Source organism: Carassius auratus, chromosome 14, assembly GCF_003368295.1.
Source record: "Carassius auratus strain Wakin chromosome 14, ASM336829v1, whole genome shotgun sequence".
Lineage (NCBI taxonomy): Eukaryota > Metazoa > Chordata > Actinopteri > Cypriniformes > Cyprinidae > Carassius > Carassius auratus.
The window spans coordinates 14,004,470-14,029,242 of record NC_039256.1 but is presented as its reverse complement, the minus strand read 5'-3'; the positions used below and the strand labels follow the sequence as shown (position 1 = coordinate 14,029,242).

The following is a 24,773-nucleotide window of genomic DNA, read 5'->3' as shown; positions in this document are numbered from 1 at the left end:
AGCCGCCGAAAGAAGAAGCAGTCATACTCATATGTCATGATGAAGGTGGGGTTTACATTGAATTAAAAACAAGAGCAGTACATAAATGTAACGTTAGGCATTAGGCAAGCCTGCTGAAAACCGAGCAAAACACTACTTGAAACTAAAGGTAAATACATCCCAGCTCATACACCAATATTTACTTGTTATAAGTGACAGCGGTGCGCATGTTAATGTTTAACAGGCTGTTACTGAGCGTTAGCTTTAGCATTCACAGAGTAGCATCAGCCTGTCACGGGTGATAACTGAAGGATTCAGATGCTTTGCAGTTTATCCTTTGACAGTTTGCAAAAAAAAAAAAAAAAAAACGTCATTAGATTTATCATATATATAATGTAATATGAATATATGTGAATCTAATGACTTTTTTTTTTTTTTTTGCAAACTGTTTATATATAGATTAATATGTGTATTTGTCAGTGTCGTTTATTTCCTGTCTTCATATCCCGAGATTTCTGTTGTTCAAGTCTATGTCTGCAGGATACTTGAGAACATAAACCATGGTCATCTATCTCCAATGAACAACCCATATCAAATTAAAGAATCTTGCCTCTCAGTCTATAATATTGAGTTGATGTGTGTTTATTTTGTGCTGGTCAGGGGATCTGTTGGCCGGCATCATGAGTCCAGCTCAATGGGATCTTCCCCCAGAGCTGTGCTGCAGGCCTATGGCCTTTGTGGCTCTGACAGGACTAGACGTGGTTTATAATGCCATCCACAGAGCCATATGGGATGCCTTCTGTGCCAACCGGCGGGCAGACAGAGTGCCCATCTCTTTTAAAGTTTTGGCCGGAGACCACGAGTATCCAAAGTGCAGAACCAAGGTGAGACAAAAGAGCTTTGAAACTATCTAAAAATATACTAAAAAATATGCTTTATGCTCTTTATAAATAATTCTTATGATTTGGACACTACTGGGCTGTTGGGTAACCGTGTTGACACTTTCTTTTTATGTTAGAGAACATCATATGAGTGGTACATCCCTAAAGGGATACTGAAGACGGGCTGGATGAATAAACATCTCAATCTGGTGCCTGCGCTGGTCGTGCTGTTCTATGAGCTGGACTGGGATGATCCGCAGTGGAAGGAAAAGCAATCCGAATGTGCAACCAAAGTGGAAATTGTCAGGTATAGTTTTATGAAGGTCACAATGCTCAATTTGGTGCTAATATTAAACTGTTAAAATAGTTCCTGGATATTGCAGTAAAGCTCATATATATGTATATTAGATTAATAAAAAAATAAATAAAAACTCAAATAAATAATTTGTAGAACTAAAATGACTAAATCTAGCTTTTAGTTAACTGAATTAAAAACCAATGAAAGCTAAATAGAAATACTTCTAAAATCTGATACAAATGGAAAACACATAGTTACTAAAACCTAAAATGAGATAAAAATAAATTAACGCTAAATAGAAATATTTACAAAAAGACAAAAACAAAATGTCAGAGGCAAAATTCTAAAGTTACAAAATTAAAAGGTAAAATATACAAATTAAAGTTAATTCAAATAATAAAATCTATATAAAATTATTTAATTAAATTTAATATAAAATTATAGTATATATATATATATATATATATATATATATATATATATATATATATATATATATATATATATATTCTTTGGGATGGGATTTGTATGTAAATAATACTAAAATACTATAAATAATACTAAATCCAAAACTCTTGGGTGAATAGACAAATCCAGGTGTTTTTTTGTTCTTGTTTGCTGCTTTGAGATATATCTGTTTCTCACAGGACAAGTTTACAAGGAAGAAACACGAAGGTTGCTGTTGTTTTGATTCAGAAGAAAACTCCTCTCCCACCAGGTATTAAAAAACTGAAATCCATGATTCAGGAAGTTCAGTGTATGTCTTGAGCAGATGTTGATGGGTGAAGATGTGGTTGTGTCTCAGGTGAAGATCTGGTGGCATCTGAGAGGGCTTCTGCTCTATGTGCTGCCTGTGACCTGTCTGGGAAGTCCCTGTTTGTCCTGCCCCATACTGACCACCTGGTGGGATACATCATTAGGTTAGAGTCTCTCTAGATGCAGAGTGTATGTTTATTATCCCCGAAAGACCTATTCAGATCTGTCTTTGTATGTGATCAAATCGAAAACGACTTGCTTATGCATCCAAATTACAAATGGCTGCACCTTTCTTGTCTTTTAGAAATATGGTTAATATAGCCTCGATCGCAGCCTAGATTACATGACAAAAAGGGACCGAAGCGACTGACTTGTATATTCACACGTTAGTTTTGTGTGTTATATATTTATATGCCTGCAGGTTGGAAAACGCATTCTACGAACATGCACAGACCTACTATTATAATGAGATCAGGAGAGTGAAATCTCACAAGGAGTTCCTCAATAAAACTACACACCAGGTAACCAGGACCTGACTGCAAATATAAAACCTGAATTTCTTTATAAAGAAGTTCCTAACACTCAAAAGAGGCATTACAACAAGTATAAACAGCAATAAATTAATTCAGGATTCTTTTGAATGCGAATCCTACACAAAGATTGTGGCATGCAGTTGCCACTTTCTAAATAAGTAATTAACAATTGTTATTTTTATTGTGATTCTTAATTTATTGGTCATCTGTTTAGTGTGAAAAAGCTCAACTTGCACAATAGTAACCTATGAATGCTGTGAATTCTAGTTGCTGTTTGTCAGGCACCAGTTTAAAATGGGCTTCTTCAGTGAACTAAAGCAGGACACTCAGAACGCCCTCAAGTAAGTGCTCTCAACAGCAATTTTGACGCTGCTTTTTTGTTTTAATTTATGATAACTCACACACATTCCATATGCTGTGTTACAGATATTACAGGACCGCGTATAGCCTCGTTCATGAACTCAGAGCTCATGAAACCAACATGCTTGAGATCAAAACCATGGCTGGATTCATCAACTACAAGGTGAACTAGATGTCCTGAACAAAGTGTGGATGGTGCTTGCTTATTGCTTTGAGGGGTATCATTTTAGTGGCATTGATATTATCGTTGTATCATTGACAATATTTTGAGTTCAAAGTTTTTTAATTACAATTTTTACGTGTTTTGTCATTTTTACAGTTTTTTTTTCACATTTATATATATGAATATATATGAATATAAGTTTTACTTTTTTTTTTGTGATTTTTATTATATGTACCTTTTATTGTGGATATTTTTAAGAATTCATAAGCAAATAAGCAGGTTTTATACATTATTTCACCTAAAAACAAAAAACAAAGAAAGATCCAATTTCAATTCTGTTTCTTCTAAAAACAGCAGATGGCCTTGGAATTGAGTTAATATTATGAGCCTGTAACACTACTCACAACGGCAGTAACAGTAGCACCTAGTGGCAAAGAATGAATTTGCATTTTCATTCAGACGAAGCAAAAAGACCAACAAGTGGACGGACAATAGGCTAATGTATCATGTTGACATCAACTTAAAACAACTTGGGATTTGTTTTAAAGGGGTCATATAATGTGATTTCAAGTCTTCCTTTCTCTTTGGAGTGTTACAAGCTGTTTGTGAATAGATAAGATCCATAAGTTGCAAAGACTGAAGTCTCAAACCCAAAGAGATCTTCTATTTAAAAGTTAAGACTCATCCACTCCCTCCTAAAACTCCTTGTTTAAACACGCCCCCGTATCTACTTCACTGTGTGGGAAGTTTAAAGCTTAGCAGGATGTTTTCATTCACTTAGAGCTTTGTTACACACACTGCATTTTCAAAAACCTATAATGGACCTTTTTTCATATTTATGGGTTTTTCAGCAGCTGAAGTCGTCATAGTTGGGTTAACTTGGAGACCAACAAATAGGAGAGTGCCAAAAATAAATGTTTTGCATTCCCATTTGCTCAAATAGTAAAAGAAATCAAAAAACAAATCTGATCTCCTTTTTCCGGTGTATTTAGTCTGTTTATACAAGGCATTGTCCCCCTACCTGAATGCCTCTCCAAACAAGCGTTCACACCATTCATAACTCCTGTAACCCCCCTCTCCCCCACACCATCAATACAGATAAGCAGGGATGCTGTGTGCCAGGTCTTCCGGAAGCAGAAAAGGAAAAAAAGCACCAGGCCCAGATTGTGTTACACCAGCCTGTCTGATATCCTGTGCTGACCAGCTGGCCCACATCTTCACACAGATCTTAAACAGATCACTGGAGCTGTGTGAAGTCCCTTCATGCTTCAAATGCTCCACCATCATCCCATCCCAAAGAAATCCAAAATTACAGGACTAAATGACTACTGGCCTGTGTCATGAAGTCATTTGAAACACTGGTGCTGGCCCACCTGAAGGACATTACTGGACCCTTGCTGGATCCTCTTCAGTTTGCCTACAGAGCAAACAGGTCTGTGTACGATGCAGTAAACATTGGACTAAATTATGTTCTGCAACACCTTGACAGACCGGGGACTTATGTGAGGATCCTGTTTGTGGACTTCAGCTCGTCCTTTAACACTATCATCCCAAACTAACTCAGCTCTCCGTGCCCACCTCAGTCTGTCAGTGGATCAACAGCTTCCTGACAGACAGGCAGCAGCTAGTGAGGCTGGGAAAATACACATCCAGTACCTGTACAATCAGCACCGGAGCTCCCCAGGGCTGCGTTCTCTCCCCGCTACTCTTCTCCCTGTACACTAACAACTGCACATCTAAGGACCCCTCTGTCAAGCTCCTGAAGTTTGCAGATGACACCACACTCATCGGCCTCATTCAGGATGGTGATGAGTCCTCTTACAGACAGGAAATTAAAGAGCTGGCTGTCTGGTGCACTCTCAACAACCTGGAGCTTAACACACTCAGAACAGTGGAGATGATCGTGGACTTCGGGAGAATCCCCCCTGCACATACCACACTCACTATCATGAACAGCACTGTGACTGCAGTGGAGTCAGTCAGGTTCCTGGGCACCACTATCTCTCAGGACCTGAAGTGGGACATTCACATTGACTCCATTGTGAAAAAGGCCCAGCAGAGGTTGTACTTCCTTCGCCAGCTGAGGAAGTTTAACCTGCCACAGGAGCTGCTGAAACAGTTCTACTCCACCATCATTGAATCCATCTTCTGCACTTCAGTAACTGTCTGGTTCAGCTCAGCTTCTAAATCTGACCTCAGAAGACTACAGAGGGTAGTCCGGACTGCTGAGCGAATCATTGGTATAACCCTCCCTTCTATTCAAGAACTGTACTTATCCAGAGTGAGTAAAAGGGCTGGCAAAATCACTCTGGACCCCTCACATCCAGCACACTCCCTCTTTGAACTGTTGCCTTCTGGTCGACTCTACAGAGCTCTGAGAACCAGAACGACCAGACACAGGACCAGTTTCTTCCCTCAGGCAATCCATCTAATGAACACTTGATAATAACTGTGGAATATACTACACTATTTATATTTATATACACATACACTTATTTATCTAACACACATACTTAGTGTACACTTATATTTTGCACATAATATACCTGTACATACATAACTGCATTTTGTAATATACCTGCCATACAATTGTCAATTTGTATATTGTCATTCCTTACCTACTTATTTGTATTTTTTGTATTTTTTATTATTTTATTATGTGTTTTTTGTTCTGTCGCTATCATTCTGTTGCACTGCAGAGCTTTAATCATGAAAACTAATTCTTTGTATGTATAACATACATACTTGGCAATAAAGCTCATTCTGAATCTGAAAAACTCCACAATGCTGTTTTCATGACTTTCAATAAAAAGAAAAAAAATTAGAAACACCCTCGTTTTTTTTTTTTTTTTTTTTTTTTTTAATGAAAAGGTGATATAATACAAAGAATAGTATTATAAATGTACATACATAAAAAAATTAAAAAAAGACACATTTGAAAAACCTTTGAGGATTTACCATTCTAAACACGCCATCACAGTCTTGGGAAAAGGGTCCATAGGGGCACATTAAACTAAACGAAAATGAGAAATGTGTACATCGCCTGTATGAGGTGTCATCTAATCAGCTGTAAACACCACACAGGAAACTGGCCCGAGTTCATTTCCTGTTTTCATTCTTTTCTAAATAGCATCGTCACGTTCAGTTGTGTTTTGTTCAGAGTGTTTCTCTTCATTGAGTGTCTACCCGTGGTCTTCTCTCACAGATCTGCAGGCTCTGCTTTCAGCACAACACCCCGCTGGATGCCATTGCTCAGTTCCGCAAACACGTCGACCTGTGCAAGAAGAAAATTGGTAGCGCTGAGCTGGCGTTTGAACACACGGCCTGGATGTCCAAACAGTAAGATTCAACCCTGCCACGTGCACACATTTTTATTTCATGTTTTCGGACAAAAACAGTATTTCAACTGTTTCAAGGGGTTTTTAAAGTGTTTAATTGCAAATCTAAAAATGTCCATCTTTCAGTTAGAGTTTGTTTATGTCCTGCCCATTGCATAAACATGAATTACTTTGTATTATTTTTGATTGAATGTTATGCATTAACATGGTTTTTCGTATTATTACTGTTGTTGTTAGCATATAAAACCATAGCCTTCTATTGAAATATAATGCAAGATCTCTGGATCAGAACATTGTAGAGTAAAGGGAGTGGGCTGTTTTCACTCAGAATGCAAATTCTTTAAAAATCACACTGGCAACTATCTAACCATGCCCTATTAACCATTTAGAGCTCTCTTGCAGTAACCCATTTGCCATGACAAGCACCACTCATGTTTTCTTCACAAAATGTATGTGTTGAGTAATAAATTTATTATGAAGATAGAAAACATAACGTCTATGTAATGATGTAAGAAAAACAAAACCAGTGCACCAACTGACTCATTCCACAATGTTTGAGCATGTTGCTCAACAAACCTAATACACGGGAAGAAAAGTATAGAGAAAAAAAAAACATTTTTATATTACATTTTATAATTAATTTGATAAGTGATTCAACTAATGGGTGACCTCTGGTCTTGATTTTATACATTCACTCATTTGCTTGTTTCTTCCATCTCTGTAGGTTCCAGTCATTTGGTGATCTGTTCGATGAGGCCATTAAACTGGGCCTCACCGCTATTCAGACCCAGAACCCAGGTTTCTACTATCAACAGGCTGCTTATTATGCACAGGAGCGCAAGCAGCAAGCGGGGCAGCTTTGTAGTCATGAGGTATTTGCTACCCACAATGCAATGCATCATTAATGTTATCTGAGTTGATTTTATTTTGTTATGCAAAATCTCCAACTCTTACTGTTCCAGCCAGGCGTGGGCTACCCTGCACCTGGCCCATTAGAGACCATCTCCGGAGCGCTAGACTTTTACGGACAGAGACCTTGGAGACAGGGACATCAGAGTGAGAAATGCATTAATAACCATATATATATATATATATATATCATGACTGTAATCGTCACAGACCTATATCCAGGTGTTATGTAGGTGTGTTATGTTGTCTTCTTCCTGATTTAGTGCACTTCAATTCCTCAGGCATTGATCCTCCAGATTCTGAGAAGGAGAAACAAGGCATCCTCGCTCTTCAAGTTAAAGAGAGGGACATCCCTCATTCGGTGGGATTTTCTTAAATGCCTGTTATTTCATTATAAGTTATAAGTTCATGTTCATTTTAGAATTTGACTTCAGACTCATGTTTTAAGATGCAAATATTCAGGTCTGAATTCTCAAAGAGATGAGTCAACAATAATAAATCATGCTAAGAGTCTTGTTTAGGGACCAAAATGTTATGTTTCTTACAGAATTTGTTTTGTGTGTGTTTCTGTCAGGAGCTGATCATTGCCCTCCTCAGCAATGCTGTCGCTCAGTTTAAGAAGTACAAGTGTCCACGGATGAAGAGCCATCTCAGTTAGTCCAAAAACACACATATTCATCTGCCAGATTTTCTGTTCTGTATTTAAATGCATAGTAAATCATTTTTGTTCTCTCAATTTTCTGTTTCCCTCCGCAGTGGTTCAGATGGGGGAGGAATATTACCATGCAAAAGACTACACCAAAGCATTAAAGTGAGTTAAATTCGGTATACTGTGAGTTTGACCTATATAAATGGAACTCTGCTTGTGTCAATGGCATGCAGCTGTACATCTAACTGTTGTATTCTGACTCCCCAGACTGTTGGATTATGTGATGTGTGACTACCGTACAGAGCGCTGGTGGTCTCTGCTGACGTCTATATTGTGCACGGCTTTGAAGTGCTCGTACCTCATGGGTCAAGTGAAAGACTACATCACGTACTCCATGGAGCTCGTGGGCAGAGGTGCATAAACGGCATGTATTGACTCTCAACTTCACCTCAATTAAAAGTTACTGCATTAACAGAATCATAAATGTGTGTTTAGCCTCTATCCTCCCTGAAGAGCAGAAGTCCAGGATTGAGAAGAATCTGATTAAAGTGCTCATGGTATGTATGGAAATATAGCACACTGGGCTGAGTGATACAGCTGAAAATAATCCTATTTATGCATGAAATATAGTGTCTTACTATTCTGTAACTTCTGCTATTGATAGAGTTGTAGTTCTTATGAAACTGACACTTTATTTTCTGATTGTCAGAATGAAGTCCCAGAGCCTGAACCGGACTGTGACCCGTTGTCTGTGAAGGCGGCCCAGTCTCTGTGGAGTGATCGCATCTCTCTGGCCGGCAATAATGAGTTCACCATTGAGGTCCAGGACTATGTGCCCTTTGGTAAGCACTTTTGGCCTGATTGGTCATAATCATCGATTGGAGAACTGCAATCCTGGCTGTAACCCCTTTATTTAAATATATAGTTCACGGCCCCCAAAAATTTAATTAATGTAATAATGTTGCTCCAAACCCAACATAAGAAGATATCTTTTATGCTTATCAAGGCTGCGTTTATCTGACAAATCGCAGTAAAATAGTAATTTTGTGAAATATGATTCATATTTAAAATAACTGTTTTAATATTTTTATGTAATAATGTAATTTATTCCTGTGATGCAAAGTTGAACTTTCAGCATCATTACTCCAGTCTTCTGTGTCACGTGATCCTTCAGAAATTATTCTAATATGCTGCTCAAGAAACACTTCTTCTTATTGTCAGTTTAATTGTAGAAACTGTAATACTTTTTTTAAGTGTTCTTTTATGATCAGAAAGTTAAAAATCTTTATAACAAATATTTACATTTCAATTTTGTTAAATATAAAGAATTTTTAATGAATAAAAGTGTGAATTTCTTTTATTTTCTTTTCTTTTTTTTTTTACTGTCCCCAAACTTTTGAACGGTGGCATATGAATATTATTTAATATAAAATATTGTTTGTTTATTTTCAGTTCAGTGCAAAGCCAAGTTTGTGTCCCCTAGTTTCCACATAGATGAGCCTGTCCAGCTACACGTCTATGTGAGAGCTGACTGCCCACATCCTGTGTGCTTCTCAAAACTAAGTGTCTGCCTCAGCAACCAGGTACAGCACACCTAACACACACACAAACACACACACACACACACACATGCACAACTCCATTTCTCAGTGGATGTGTTTGAATTGCAGGAGTATAACCAGTACTGTTTGCTGGAGGACGCCTCTAAAGGGAAGGATATTCTAGAACTTTCCACCCAGGAGAACATGTGTCTCGTCCCCGGCAAGACTCGCAAATACTGCTTCAAATTTGTAGCAAAAACAGAAGATGTTGGAAAGAAGATTGAGGTGAAATGAATATTTTCATTTATTTTATATCGACAGATTTACTGGTGTCACAATTAATCACATAGTATATTTTGTTTTATTTTTGTTTCTCTTTCAGATTACGAGTGTGGGACTCATGTTAGGCAGAGAGACGGCCCGATGTGTCTATCTGAACTGGCGGGGTGGTTGGGGGGATGCTGCCTCTTCCCATGAAACTTTGCAGGCATGCCGGTCCTTTAAGAGGAGGACACGCCTCCCAGAGCAGCAGGTGGATTGGGACACAGTTACTATACAGTCCAGCACTATGTAAGTAAAAAAAAATAGATACATATATAAAAAATCTGGAAATCTATTATGTCTTTGTCAGTATAGTACAGAAATATTTAAATCAATTCGGACCTCATTTAATTTCTTAATACACATTCCAAGAAGCATTTCTTTAGTTTACAGTTAAAAAATTATAAACATAAACCAGCAATACTTTCCTTCCTATCATGCCCTTTTAGGATCCTTTCCAGAGTGCCCAAAATCTCTGTACAGCTGACTCATGAGCCTCCAGCACTGACCAATGAGATGTATTGTATGATTGTTACCATCCAATCAGAAGAGGACACTGTGGCCAAAGACATTAAACTTACTGCAGGCCTCAAACCAGGTACATACTGTGTTGTCTTGAACAAAACCCATCTTTACGTTTAAGTTTAAGCCTCTCTAAAGACATGATTTGAGGTTTCTTTTTTAGGGCTGCAAAAACTAATCGATAATAAAAATCATCGACGACAAATGTCATTATCAATTAGTCGCATCTGCACATCATACATGAAAAACATCTGTGTATTTTGTCAAAAAAAGGGCTTTTATCCATATGGTCAACAAAAAAAAATTGCTCCGCTAATTTGATTACAGTAATAATGTGAAATATTATTTCAGTTTAAAATAATTGTTCTATTTCAAAATGTAATTTATTCCTGTCATAAATTTTCAGTATCATAAGTTTTCCAGTGTCTCATGATCTTCAGAGACATTTCTGTTATTTTCAATGTCGAAAACAGCTGTGCTGCACAATCTTTCTGTGCAAATCATGATGCATGTTTTTCATGATTATTTGATGAATAGAAAGAAAAACACCATTTATTTGACATAGGGGTGTAACGGTACGCAAAAATCACGGTTCGGTAAGTACCTCGGTTTTAAAGTCACGGTTCGGTTCATTTTCGGTACAGTAAGGGAAAGAAATGCAAACATTAAACTGCAGGTTGTTTATTACTAGAAACTTTTTTTTACAATTTGTTTACACTTTTTTTTTTTAAATACTTTTAATAAAATATATATAAAATAAAAAAAAGAATAAGAAATAAAATACTGCTGCAAAGTTCTCCACTAAATAATATACTCTCAGTCTCAAACCAATATCATATAATAAAATATAATGAAAAACATAAATAAATAACTATGATTACAGTGCAGCATTACCAATCCCAGCTTATAGGCCTGCTCATATTTAAAAAAAATATATATATAACTTTTGCAGCATCAACAGTTTCAGTTTTTAGACCAGCTCAGATTTTGCTATTGCGTTGGACCGATCGTAATTAAGAGCAAAGGTCTGTTTTAATGCCGACGGGAGTAGCGTTTGAATTACTATCGTTTTTATCCTAGTTGTAGTGATGTTCACACTCGCGTGATGCCTTTGAAAACCGTAGGCCGGTGACACACTGGCATATTGCACCTGTAAAACATAGGCTTTTTTGCCGTCAATACTGTTGACGGTGTCCTTTATCAGTAGGCTTTATATTTATGCTCAACATGAAGTATAGATATTGTTGTCGTGAAGACAAGATCCTGGTCTGTCGGCGGACTCCCTCTAGTCACCTACAGTAGCAGCAGCGTGCCATCGCCGCGTCAGGCACGATTCTGGCGTGTGAAGACACAGAAAACGCGAAGCCACCGTCACGCAACTGACACGCAGCATAAACGCCATGTTCACGCCACGCAGCCAGTGAGTCACCGGCCTTAGAATCAGCTGCAGGGCGGGATTTGCGCTGAACGCGGAGACTTCTGCCACTTAATATGTTCGTTTGGAAACACGAAAATGAACCTACATTCCACGTACAAAATATTGCATTCGGTCATTCGGTACACACGTGCACCGTACCAAAAGCCCTGTACCGAAACGGTCCGGTACGAATACACATACCGGTAAACCCCTAATTTGACATATACATCTGGTCCAGACTGTCAGTTTTGATCAATTTAATGTGTCCCTGTTTTCGTATATATATATATAATTTAATTGAAATGTATTTGTGTTTATTTCTTTTTTTTCCATTAGGTCAGGATGCCAATCTCACACAGTCAACCCAAATCACACTAAACGGCACTGAGGTGTGTGATGATTCTCATCCTGCCCTGCTCCCTGACATTCCCCTCGGAGATCTGCATCCTGGACAGAAGGTGCTGCTTCTTTTCACTGAGTTTTACAGACTGAATTGATTAAAACTGGTCATCAGGTGATCTTGACTTCAGTGTAATGATGTGTACATGTGTTCTTGTGTGTCAGATTGTGAAGCCCCTGTACATCCACTGCGTGAGCACTGGATCCAGAATATTACTGTTTCACGTGGCTTATTCTGTGAGTGCCACGGTCGAGGGCAAGGACATCCCCTGCAAATGTCACAAAGTACGCAGAATCCCAACAGCCTGTCATCGAAACTTGCTACAGAAAGATTTTGTGAAGATTAAGTCAAAGCCAGACAAAAATTTCACTGCATCTAGTTTCCTGAGGCATAATCTATACATCGTTGTGTGTTTGTTCTTCGCCTGCAGGATGAAACCATCACATTAGAAACGGTTGTTCCATTTGAAGTGGCTATGAAGTTTGTGTCCAGTAAGGTAAGAGCTAAGTGAATATATTAATACTTAAGTTATGAAAATTCTGTCATTATTTACCCAGTCTTATCTTGTTCTAAACCTGAATACTTTTTATACATGGAACACAAAAGGAGATGTTTTGTAGATGAAGATGAATAAATGATGACCGGTGTTTAAATTTTGTGTCCAGTTTTTAAAAGAACACATATTTTGTAAGGTTGCTACAGTTTTCTGTGTGTGTGTCAGTTTGAGAATTTGGAGCACGTGTACGTGGACATCCCCTTCTTGTTGATGATGGATATTTTGAGTGCGTCCCCTTGGCCGATCGAGTTGGTGAACAGTGAAGTGCAGCTGGCCTCCAGTATGAATGCCATCGATCAGCCCCAGAGTCAAGTAGAAGGAGGTGGGAGAACTTTATTTCTGAAGGCGGTATTTTTAAAAGAATACATTTATTTAGGGCCTGAGTGTGTTTCATTTCTGCTGTGTGTCCAGTCACGCTTCAGACCAGCGAATGTGCCAGTGAGTGTTTCCTGCTCAAATGTCCTCCTGTTCAGAACGACACCAGTACTGTGGCATCTGGACACTACATCATTTCCTGGAAGAGGTGACAGCACTCACTTTTACCCTGCATATTTTATGCAAGTGATGACTCTCCTTTTCTCATGCTATTGTCTTATGAGGCATTTACTAAGAATGTTAAAGTTCGTACATTTGTAACTTGCTTAAATAAATACTCACAAAGCACACAGCCTTTAATTTCTTGAATGAATTTTTTTAATCCAGAAAGTCAGCATTTGCTGAGACATCATTGGTGAGAACGATCATTACTCTGCCACATGTGATGGTGGAGAATATTCCTCTTTATGTCCATGCAGGTCAGTCTGTTTTTATATTAAAATCAGTAGTGTAGTAACAGCAGAGGACACTGCAAAAAAGCTCTACACAGCTTGTAAAAATACAATTACCTCACTTAGTTAGTGCTTGTTCCGACAACATTATCTTGCCTCCTTTGCTGCAGTGCAAACTGTTGTGTTCTTCTTTTTTCCACTACATTGACTGTTAGCTAAATTCACTGTTGGTTCAGATTACACTAGCTAGTTTCACCGTTTAGATGCACTCATATGTAGCATGCTGAGGGCATCTGCTGCTTAAAGCTGTGTAAATGCAACAAGAAGCTGAAATTGATACTGACTCATGGAAGTATGATCTTCAAAAACTAAACTTTTTAAGCAGAGTAACAGATTCTCCCAACTCCTTTTGTCTCGTATACCCAAAAGCACCTGTTTTTGCATAATTTTGCGAAATTGAAAATTAGTTGCAGGTCAACTACATCCACTTCCATTTTTTTGAAAAGGCAGCACATAAGCTTAGATTAAACAGACCGTTAGTGTTGGTTGGTGATGATGGAAATATAGTTATAATTGTTATCATTCTTTCTGTTGAATAGACCTTCACCCTCTTATGTTCTAGAGCTGCCATCGTTTGGTTGCGTGCGTGAGTCTTTACCTGTTCGGTACCATCTGGAGAATCGAACTGGGTTGGTTCAGGATGTCGAAATCAGTGTGGAGCCCAGCGATGCTTTTATGTTTAGTGGACTCAAACAGGTCAGTGCAGAAAGTGGCTTCATGTTTCCTTCACATACATTTTATTTGATGAATACTTAACTAAATGGATATATTTGCTTTTTCCCTTTTCAAAAATAAAGAAACTTTTAATTAGAGATCGACCGATATGGGTTTTTCTATAGCCGATGCCGATGTTTAGAGGTCAGGGTCAGCCGATGGCCGATATGTGCTGCCGATTTTTAGGGCCGATATCTTGAAGTTTTCCCCTTCATTTGCATGTTTGTCGATCATGATTATTAGTGTCAATCATTTACATAAAAGTTTAAGAGCATTTATCAAGGAGAATTTTTCTATTTTTTTGGAACATAAATGTAAACTTAAATTATACATTTAAATAAAATAAAATAAAATTTTATAAATATGAATCAATTAAACTGAAAAATATAAAAAATAAAATATATAAAAAATAAATAATAGTAGTTCTGCAAACATACTAGCAACCAGCAACATTTGTGTTTGGTATAAATGACACAGAACATCTGAAGTTCATTCTAATTTCAAACTTACATCGCAGTGTGTTCATTATTAATATAAAGTACAGTCAACCATATATAACATATATATAAAAAGTTACACTGGCCAGTTTAAATAGACCGTAGTATACCACTCCACTCCACCCTTTTGCTCATGTGAAGAGAATGATCTTTTCTGTCTTGTTTACATAAAAAAAAAATATATTATAGTTTAACATTCAGATACATTACGAATATGGAAACATTGGATATGTGGAGACGTGAGCAATAACCTCCAAATACATCTAGCCAAACCTGCGCTCACTCATCCTCGTATGCAAGCACGCATGCACTGTCACAATCTAACGCACTGTAAATACCGGATTTTTTAAAACAATAGGCCTAGCGGAACGCAAAAATTCAAGATCGAACATTTTGCAGAACAGGATCAAATAAAGTACTACTCATAATACTTGCATAAAATGTTTGATGTGAAAAAAGAGGTTCACTGACTGCGCAGCACAGCCACAAGCACCAGAGTTACGTTTGGAATAATTTTATTTTTAATACTACAGTGTCATTTGAAAACATTGCAATTGCATTTTAAAATACAACAACGAGCACCACGAAACCATTTAAATCACATCTATTCATTTAACAGTCCTGCTACTAGCATTTTATTCGGACTAAAACCGCTTTAATTCGGGTGAGAAAGCTTTTTTTCCAAGTGGCTTTTGCACATAATAATAATACCGCTGCAGATGTATTTTGCAGTATTAAGGTTATTAATTGATCTTTAATTTATACAATGAACGATCATGGAAATTATCGAATATTAACATCCCTGAATGCAAATGAGTTGGATGGAAATCTGACTATTGTCTGCATCAAACCATGCTTCTGAACAAATGTGATTCACCGATCTGGGCAGCATCAGGACAGCTGTCTCTCCGAGCACAGTGCTGTCTGTGAGCGGGGGGGAAGTAACATAGCCCTCAATTACGATGCTGATGTCGATATATAAAAAAATGACACATATCGGCCCTATATATCGGCCGATCGATATATCGGTCGACCTCTACTTTTAATGTGTCTTAATAAAAACTAATGGAAAAAACCCATCCAGATGATCCAGAGTAAATTCACTCACAGGAAGTCTAAGGTTGTCTGAAAGCTATACATAGTGGGAAGCAAAATTCTCTTAGAAGAGTAATCAAACAAGTAACAAATAAAATAAAAATGTATTTGTTCCTCTTTACACAGTGATTATCAACAAGCCCAGGACCCTTAAACTTCTATTCCAGCTGCCAGGTCTCGCTCTCATTCTGTGTCTGTGTGCAGGTGCGAATGAGGATTTTGCCCGGTGCAGAACAGGAGATGTTGTATAACTTCTATCCTCTGATGGCGGGATATCAAGGTCTTCCTCAGCTCAACATCAACCTGCTGCGCTTTCCAAACATCTCCAATCAACTGCTACGTCGCTTCCTGCCTTCACGCATCTTTGTCAAGGTAAAGTTTTAAACACACCTCAGTTTTATCCATCAAATGATTCTTGACGTCAGAAAACATTGTGTACCAATCAGAATTGAGCTGAGCATCCTGTGAGTGTGACCAGTTCCATTCAAATTCAAACTGAATTAAATGGGATCATGGATAAAAGCCTAATGGATGAAACTAAATTTGTGTGCGAGAATGTTTCAAGTTCGTAATGGTCGCTGTATCGTGTCTGTTCTGATTTCTCAGCCTCAGGGCAGAAGTGGAGACACTTCCATAGAAGCAGCGTGAGGAAGAGAGAAGCACATCTCCCAGCTCAGAAGTGTTGTCATGAATACTATTGCAGGTTGAAGGCTGAACATTCCTCGGAGAACACGTGTTTACAGCTTAATGATTTGAACTTAACTTTAAATATGAAGGATTTCAGCTGATTTTGTTGTCTAGATTGTTGCTTGTCAAACAAGACTGAAATGTAGCTTGCATGAGATTTGGTTTTTAAATAACAGATTTCATCTACAGTCCTCCTATTCTCTAAAATGTTTTTGAAAAATAACCTTGTAACTAAAACTAAATAACTGCTAAATAATGTTAGAAATCATTAAACTGACATGAAACTAGCTGTTGAATAAACTTTTTTTTTTTTTGGTTGTTGTTGCTTGTGTCCCTCAAGAGGTGCTCTGTGATTGGACAGAAGTGTAGAAAATCTCACCATATGTATACACTGTAAACGATTTTTATATTTGATTATACATTTTAATTACACAAACCTTCATTAATTCAGCCATTTTTTAATCATTTTGCTGTGGTTATTAAGAAAGTGTCATGTAAAAAAACGTAATAAAACACTCCAGGATTCAATCCGATCATATGATAATTTTTTTTGGCTTGTGGAGGTAAAAAGAAAGTTGATCCTAAACAGAATCCAGAGCACTTCTCAGCTGGTTTCAGATAAAGTTTAGTTAAAATTGGGTGCATTCACCAGTTTGTGCAGTACCTCTCATCAGCCTTAGCATAGAATTTTAATTTTGAGGTGAACCATTCCTTTAAACTTAATTCACTCTGTAGGCAACCTCACCTTTAGGTAAAAATACATTGCCTCTACAATACAAACCTGCTGGGTTCCTATAAAGCAAAACAGACACCAGAGTTTGATTTTGTTTCCTAGGTGAGAAGTCTCTTTGTTCTCTTATCCTCTTTTATAGCTCACAGACTTGGAAACAAACCAGGCTACGTGAGGTTATGGCTACTTGGCTTCCATTAAACATATTACCTTACAATGATGTGGACATGTGGGAGAGTTTGTTTGACAGGAGGAGGAAATTACTGTCCGAAAATCGTCAGCATGAGAAAGCCCAGATTCCTTACACCCTGTCTAAATCTGTTAAACCATTGTTATAAGATTCATGAAGCTTTATTGGCATGGAAATATATGAACATCGCCAGAGAATAAAAAATGTACATTGACAATGTGTCTGTTAGCAGAGCCTCACAATTGTTTGAGATTTTTAGGATCTGATTTCTGTTTAGGTGAATGTCACAAATCATGTCAAACTGTAAGGTACGGTCATTTCTCACTCTAACACTAAGAAGGGGAAAAAATAGTATTTTAGAGAAATTAAGAATATTTTAAGCAACTCTAGCCTCTAAATTCTCATCAACATAATGGAAATAACATTATTGAAACGTTGAACAAATTTAAAAACATAATTCTAACTGTATTATATAGTAATGGAAATGAAAAATTATAAAAAAAAATTACATCTAGATGTATTATGATATCGAGAGTTTCAGGGCAAAATGTGCTAAATTGTTTTGAATGTAACAATTAAAAAAATGTATCTAATATATCTTAATTCTTTGAGGCAAAAGTATATTATATATATATATATATATATATATATATATATATATAAACAGTAGGTGTGTGTGGGGGGAGGGGATAATGATAACATATTTATTTTAATTAATTCATAAAACAAGATATACACAGAATGCTTGTGTGATAGTGGATTGAGCTTAGATTCTAGTAATAACTGACTACATTTACTGAAACAAAGGGAAACGATGGGTTAATTAGCCTAAACCTGTTTTTTTTTTTTGATAGCAGAGTGAGGTGTTTCACTACGGGGGATCGCTTTGGGCATGACCAACTGTGTAATCTCCTATGACATCCACCCAGAGCTGCTTCCGTGTACAACAGTGAGCACAAACTAGATTAAATTAATAACGTTTAGAATATGGTTATTTTTCTTACAAAAATGAATCGATTCACTACAGAATTACTTTGTTCACCCCCTAGAGCCTTGTGAGACACTTTTTTTTTTATTAAGAATGAGCACTTTTTATTTAACCTCTTTTGAACTGATGCACTGCAACACCTGCTGAGCACCTTTTAAACAGCTTGAAAGAAAGATCAAAGATCATTTTTAATATAACTCTGACTGGATTGATCTGAAAGAAGAAAGTAATATACACCTAGGATGACTTGAGGGTAATTTCTAGGCTAATTTAAATTTTTTTTGGTGAATTAACCTTTTAAATGGGCACCGACCTACTGGCTCATAGGGATGGCTCAGACATGTCCAGTCTATGAAACCACACAAAACTACGAGGCATAGCCCAACTTGCTGCTCCCTTGAGGGAGGCCCATGATATAGACATCCCCAGAGTGGAGTGGGCTCTCAGGCCCTTGGGAAGTTGAATACCCTTGCAGATAAGCTAAAGATATAGCATCTATGATCCAATGAGACAGACGTTGACAAGACAATGGCTTCCCTTTGTGAGGAGTAGCCCATAACACAAATAGCATAGCAAATACACCTTAATGGTGGAGAAAGCCTTCCCCTTATCTAGAAGATCTTGAAGAAAGCATAAAATATCCTTCACTGAGCATTGAAAAGGGACAATATGACCCTGATGAGACCATTCTTCAAAGATTTGCCATTTATTGCTATAAAGTGAGTGAGTAGAGGAGGCTCCTGCACTGTATAGTGTGTATGAACAATGGAGGCAGACTTGCTGCATTCAAATTCCACCTCTCATGGGCCAAGACCAGAGAGATATCCTCTCTGGGTGAGGGTGGTAAATTCAATTTCAGCCGTCAGGACACAAGTCGATTCTCTCTAAGCCACTGACACAATCACTCTGCTGAATCGAGGTGGTTTCTTGGCAAACTAAAGTCTGTAACCCTGTGAAGTCATTGACATAACCCATGGGTGAACTGCGCATGCATACCAAATGGCTATTCAGGCAGAGAGAAGTCCTCTGCCGGGTTCACGTCGCACAGTGATGTCATCATCACTGCCACCCTTCTCCTCTTTGAACCGCATGGCGGGAAGAATGCAGAATCATTCACCATGCAAATTTCGTCCCAGAGTGCCAGGTTCGGCACTCCTGAGTCCAGCTGCTGCCCCATCTCCGGCAAAATCTCCACTTGAGTCAACGGGTTCAGCAAGCATACAGGCTTCCCAGCGTATTTATACATCCTCTGATATATCGCAGTCAGTCGCTCCATCTTACTCGGCAGCGGAATCTGAGAGGAGGCAGAAATTGAGCACCAATTTGGATGGAGCTGATAGGCCACTAAAGTCTCTACCATTGGGGGTCCAGCCTACCCCAGCTTCCCCATCCCTTGAATCTCCAATATGGAATACCCCTTGGCAGGGAGTTTGCTCTTAAAGGGGTTAGACCAGTAGCAGGACATTTTCCTTATGCAAGCATGCAGGATTGTCACCCTCCTCCTATGTGAGCAGGCCCTCAAACAGCGGAGGCGTTTCCGGGGATTCGGCTTCCATCATGTATGCACAACTCGTACTGGCTTGCATCAGATGGTCAGTCACCACAGACTGTGTGGCCGCTCCAGACAGACAAGGGTCCTGCTTGCTAGCCATAGCCACTCTCAGGCTCCTTTCTAAGATTTTCACCAGCAATGACACACAGTGAGCACATGTTTGTGGATCTGCCAGCAATGTTTGTGTGCTTCGGACCCATACACATGATGCACATGGGGTGAGGGTCCCTGCCCGAGATGGTAGCTCCACATGTGGATGGAGATGGGAGGGATGCAACCTCCCTGATCTTTGACTCTTTCCCTTTGGCGAGGGTGATGGCTGTTGACACAACAGCTGCGAAGTGATGCAACCCTCAGACTCGTCACAACCAGGTGTCAACCTGACTGATATAGGTGGGGCAGGTGGTGTCATAGGAGCTTCCACAGTTGCTCACGTCTGAGAGAAGCTAGAAGAAGAACTGTTGTGGAGACAGCAGGCAAGTTTAACATCCTCCTGTAGGTTAGCAACATGCTCCCCATCTTCATACTAAAGCATTAAATTACATACCACCTGTGGCTATTTTGAAACAGGAGAAGCAAATAGCACAGCAGAGACATGTTTACATGTCTGAGCCTGAGTAAAAAAAAAAAGAACAAAATCTCCAAACTGTCCACCCTGCCTCTTCTTGCTGCAATAGATATCATAGGGTAGTAACATAAGGTGAGTCTCTATAGTCTGAATATTGTAATTGAATTGATAAATTTGTCAGGATATCTGGATTTTTTTTCTTTCCAATTGTAATAGAATAATTTCTGATGGTGGTGAGTGGGATGCAACCTCTGGTAAATATATAATTTTAATAAATATATAACACAGTAAAGATTTTTATGTTTGATCATAAGAGTTTATGCATTAGAGTCTGTTTATATAGGAAATCCTTTAAAGGTGGGGTATGTATTTTTTCAAAAAGTCGGGTTAGTACCAAAACAAACTTGTAGCCAATCAGCAGTAAGGGGTGTGTCTAATCATGATGGGGACGAGAAAGAGCGCTCAGTGCACCTAAAGGACATTAGCCAAGTCTAACAACAACAGAGAGATAGAGATGGCGGATAAAAAACAAAAGAGGAAAATGTATGTGGAACAAAAGAAGGCTTACGATAAGACAAGGAATAAGACCGGTGTAAATGATCAGCTTTGAAGAGCAGGTAAGAACTCAAGGAGCGGGAAGTCCTGCTATCGGAATCATGGTTGCTTTGTTTCTTCTTGATAAATGAGTGGTTTTGCTATGTTTCACATAGCTAATACATGCTGTCAAAACGCATATATGCAAGTTAAAATACACATAATAACTTCGAAATAACTGTGCACAATCACTTCAAAGAGCGATTAAAACGCATGCATGGAGCCGGTGAATCGGTTCGCAGATGAATCGGATCTCAAGTTTAAAGTACTGACAGCTAACAGTCAATAACTGATATCTGAAAGGAGAATATTTAATGAATAATAGTTTAATTTCAGTCCGTTTTTCAAGCAAAACTATCGTATGACTTCAGACAGCTTGGAATATGTTGCACTTGTCGAGTGGTGATTTCAGGCTGTATCTCACAGACTGCTCATTGACACTATTTTGAAAATACATTCTTTAAACTTCGTTATTCTGTGTTTCGCTGAACGAAAAAAAAAAAAAAAAAAAAAAAAAAACTGGTCTGTAACGATATGGATGTGAGTAAATACAGAGCATCTTTATTTTTGACTGGGGATTGCGCCTGCAGTGCCTCCCCTCCGCCGTTAGAGGGCATCGCTATCAGAGCTGCGGGAGCTTCAAGGTAATAACCTGCTTTACACACCGTAAACCACACAGGCATCGTCACGCACCGGCCTGCAGGGATCACCGCATCTCGACGAGGGAAAAAATAAGACGAGAATTCTCATTTTTGCTTTTGACGCGAGCCTATTTTTCATCCAGGGACGTTAAGGTAATGTTTTTCTCCATCCCGCATGCCTGCTGGAAGAGGATGTCATTATCTTCACGTCGTTGTCTCTGATCAAGGTGAGGAATGGATAATATGCGGCGATTTCAGCGGAGAATAACATGATCACCTGCGTATTTTACCCTTAAAATGACATTCCGCATCCACCCGAGCCTTTGTTTGAAATAATAATGACCTTATTCCTTTCTATATCACCATAATGTTCTTTTATTACAATAACTGCAGACAGGCAGGTCAAATGAACTAACGCGCAAACGCGCTCTTTGTTTGGTTGCGGGCGCGCGCTCAATCAGTCAATCAATCAATCCATCCATCGCCTTATTTGCGCTTTCACGCGCGTGGAATGCGTCGAGTCTAACGAAGCATCTTCGAGGAGAGCAATGGAGCCTTTCCTGCAGATCGCGCCGCACTCTCTGGCCATCGTGCTGTCGCGCGTCGTGGCGGAGGACGCGCCCGGAGTGACGGAGAGCGAGCAGCCGCCACAACATCACACCGGCTACGAGATATTCGCCGACTTCAAATCCCTAAACATGAAATATTTCTGGAATAAGATGGTGGCCGATGCCATAGCTGAGACCTTCTTCCTGGGCTGGATAGACGAGCATGTGTTGCTGATCCAGGGGAAGGAGGATCACCTGGAGGTGTTGAGGGAGGCTTGGATGAGGAGGTCCCTCAAACCACCGCAGGGCTTCGACATCAAATACCTCGGTAAGAATCATCCATGTGCTGCATATATGATGTTTATGCAAGGATGAGGGCTTCATTAGTGGCCAGTCTGGCTCCTGGTGATCGTCCGTTGAAGTACCATGGTGTTACCATGGTTTTGAACATGGCACCAGGGTAGGGCCACTGGTTTTTGGATATGTTCTGTGATCATTTCATGCCGCTGTTTTGGCCTGTCATGCTGTATGAATATGTTAATCATTTAGTGCCAGGGTATATATCTGATTGTGATGTGATTTATTGTTAGGTGTTTTGGACAAGCACCATGGCAGTGCCATAACTTCTTTGGATATGTGGGATGGTCATTTTATGGTGATCTTCGAAGTACCTTGCTGCACCATGCAAATATAGCGGTCTTTGAATCTTACAATCATTTGCTATGGTATATATATCAAAGTAGCTTTGTATTACTATGATGTTTTCGACATGGTGTTATGGTTTTTGGAAATAAACCATGATGATGATGATGCCATGGTTTTTGGATATGTGCCACTTTAATTTACAGTTTTCTTCGAAGTACCTTGCAGCTCCATGCAAATACTATTGTATTTGAAAATGACATTCATTCATTACTGTGGTATTATGTACTTTTTGCGTAGGTACAATTATGGTAGTGCCATGTTTTTTTAATGTACTATAGTAATTTTATAGTTCTCATTGCTCATGAACACCATGTACATACTATAGTTTATGAATATTTGTGTAGTAAATAAATGTGGAAAGTTGTATTTCTAGCTGAGCTCTAAACTTTTCATGATGGAAGATCTCCAGGAATATGACTGACCTGATGTTTATATTTAATTGTACATTTGAGTTGACACTATCTTCATATGCAACCATTTCTAGAACAAATATTTCATTTGTTTTAGAAAACATGATTTGCTTGTGCTTGCTTGTTCTGTGATCAACATTGAGGCTGCTGTGTTTCTGTACAGTCAATGATTTCTTGCTTTTGTAAGAAAAAACATGGTTCAACAACTGACAAGGCTATAATGTCAACTCCAGTGATCTCCAAAAAAACCTCAATTGACCCTTAAATAAGCAAGTATACTTTTAAGTACTGCAATTCTCTGTAGAAATTGTTGATTTCATTCAGATGTGCAATGATGGTCACAAACTCCCTACATATGCAGCGTTTTTCAGGTTTCAGACTCAGCCTTTGTCTTCAGCTGTGAGATATTGAGGAATTTGATCACTGTAACCCGAAACCTTCTTTTGATCATTAAGGCAGAGGATGCATGTGTTTGTTCTTCTCTTAAAGGAACAGGCCTTCCCTTAAGTGCTGGAGCTATTGCACATTGTGAGAATTATAGTACATGTCTAGTCTTAACAACTAGCATAAGTTTTGGTTGTCTCCTTGAAGAAATTCTGAGTTTTGAAGTTGTGAATGAAGCTAATATACTCAAGACCTGTGACGTTTGGCTTCATTATTCAGACTAATTAGTGCAGAAAACTGCTGTCCCATATTCAGCCCCATGGACACACACTGAGGACAGCAGCACTCTTTATCAGTAGCTATTACTGTTACTGCAGCACTGTAGATTATGGGACAGGTCTGTGTATTGTGGCATATTCTTAGTGTAGTTAAGGAAAGAGGAAAGGTACTTGACAAACAGCAGGTTTTTGAGGAGTGTCGCTGTAGGCATCAGGGTTTTCTTTCTTCTATCCTACTCTACTTGCATCTCTCTCTCTCTCTCTCTCTCTCTCTCCTATTTTTTCAGGAGAAAAAGCTAGGCTGTATCCATCTCTTTGTGTTTGACATGTCTTGCGGAACAGCTGAGTTGTAGAGGAAAAACCCTCTATTGATGGACAGAGACATTCTTTGCATGTTCACTTCACAATATAGTTCATTTTGATATTACATTACAGACTTTGAGACAAGAAAAGTTCAGAAAGTGTGATAAGTAATTATATTATGATATAATTCATATATATCATATATAATTTCATATTATATATGATATATATGAAAAAATTATACTTATACATAATATAAATTTTATGCAAGTATATATAAAAAAAAATTATGTATACATGTGTACTTATGTATGCATAATATACACAGTACAAACACACGCATGGTATAAACTTTTTTTTATTTATTTTTTTGAATGCGATTAAATGCCCTAGGAGGGTTGCATAATTTTACCAGTTTGATTTTTAGGCTGAAAATTCG

General features: G+C 38.4%; 3 protein-coding genes across 4 annotated transcripts in view; all 3 read left to right on the top strand.

The window, feature by feature from the left end:
* Positions 1-7: 7 nt before the first annotated feature.
* LOC113113730 (trafficking protein particle complex subunit 11-like) lies at positions 8-16,730 on the top strand. Of its 2 annotated transcripts, none has more exons than XM_026280169.1 (30): positions 8-148; positions 640-863; positions 998-1,167; positions 1,806-1,876; positions 1,964-2,078; positions 2,336-2,435; positions 2,715-2,788; positions 2,874-2,970; positions 6,176-6,309; positions 7,033-7,180; positions 7,271-7,364; positions 7,499-7,578; positions 7,792-7,870; positions 7,974-8,028; positions 8,134-8,279; positions 8,362-8,423; positions 8,576-8,708; positions 9,319-9,449; positions 9,537-9,692; positions 9,790-9,977; positions 10,178-10,326; positions 12,004-12,125; positions 12,232-12,351; positions 12,498-12,563; positions 12,789-12,945; positions 13,035-13,146; positions 13,326-13,417; positions 14,013-14,146; positions 15,961-16,128; positions 16,363-16,730. In XM_026280169.1, the coding sequence occupies exons 2-30, from the start codon at positions 660-662 to the stop codon at positions 16,402-16,404; spliced, it is 3,399 nt and encodes a 1,132-aa protein (XP_026135954.1). In that variant the 5' UTR covers positions 8-148; positions 640-659; the 3' UTR covers positions 16,405-16,730. The 2 variants fall into 2 exon arrangements, with proteins under 2 accessions (XP_026135954.1, XP_026135953.1); XM_026280168.1 differs by having other exon boundaries at positions 7,481-7,578.
* A 4,971-nt stretch (positions 16,731-21,701) lies between these two features.
* The window catches only part of LOC113113726 (storkhead-box protein 2-like), a 60,964-nt gene continuing 57,892 nt past the window's right edge, over positions 21,702-24,773 (top strand). The window contains exon 1 of the mRNA XM_026280159.1: positions 21,702-21,933. Coding sequence (XP_026135944.1) covers positions 21,882-21,933 — 52 coding nt within the window. The 5' untranslated portion in view covers positions 21,702-21,881. The remainder of the gene's footprint in view (positions 21,934-24,773) is intronic.
* On the top strand, positions 21,927-22,963 carry LOC113113729 (storkhead-box protein 1-like). The gene is made up of 2 exons (XM_026280167.1): positions 21,927-22,582; positions 22,845-22,963. Exons 1-2 carry the CDS (start codon positions 22,255-22,257, stop codon positions 22,946-22,948), a joined length of 432 nt encoding a protein of 143 aa, XP_026135952.1. The 5' UTR covers positions 21,927-22,254; the 3' UTR covers positions 22,949-22,963.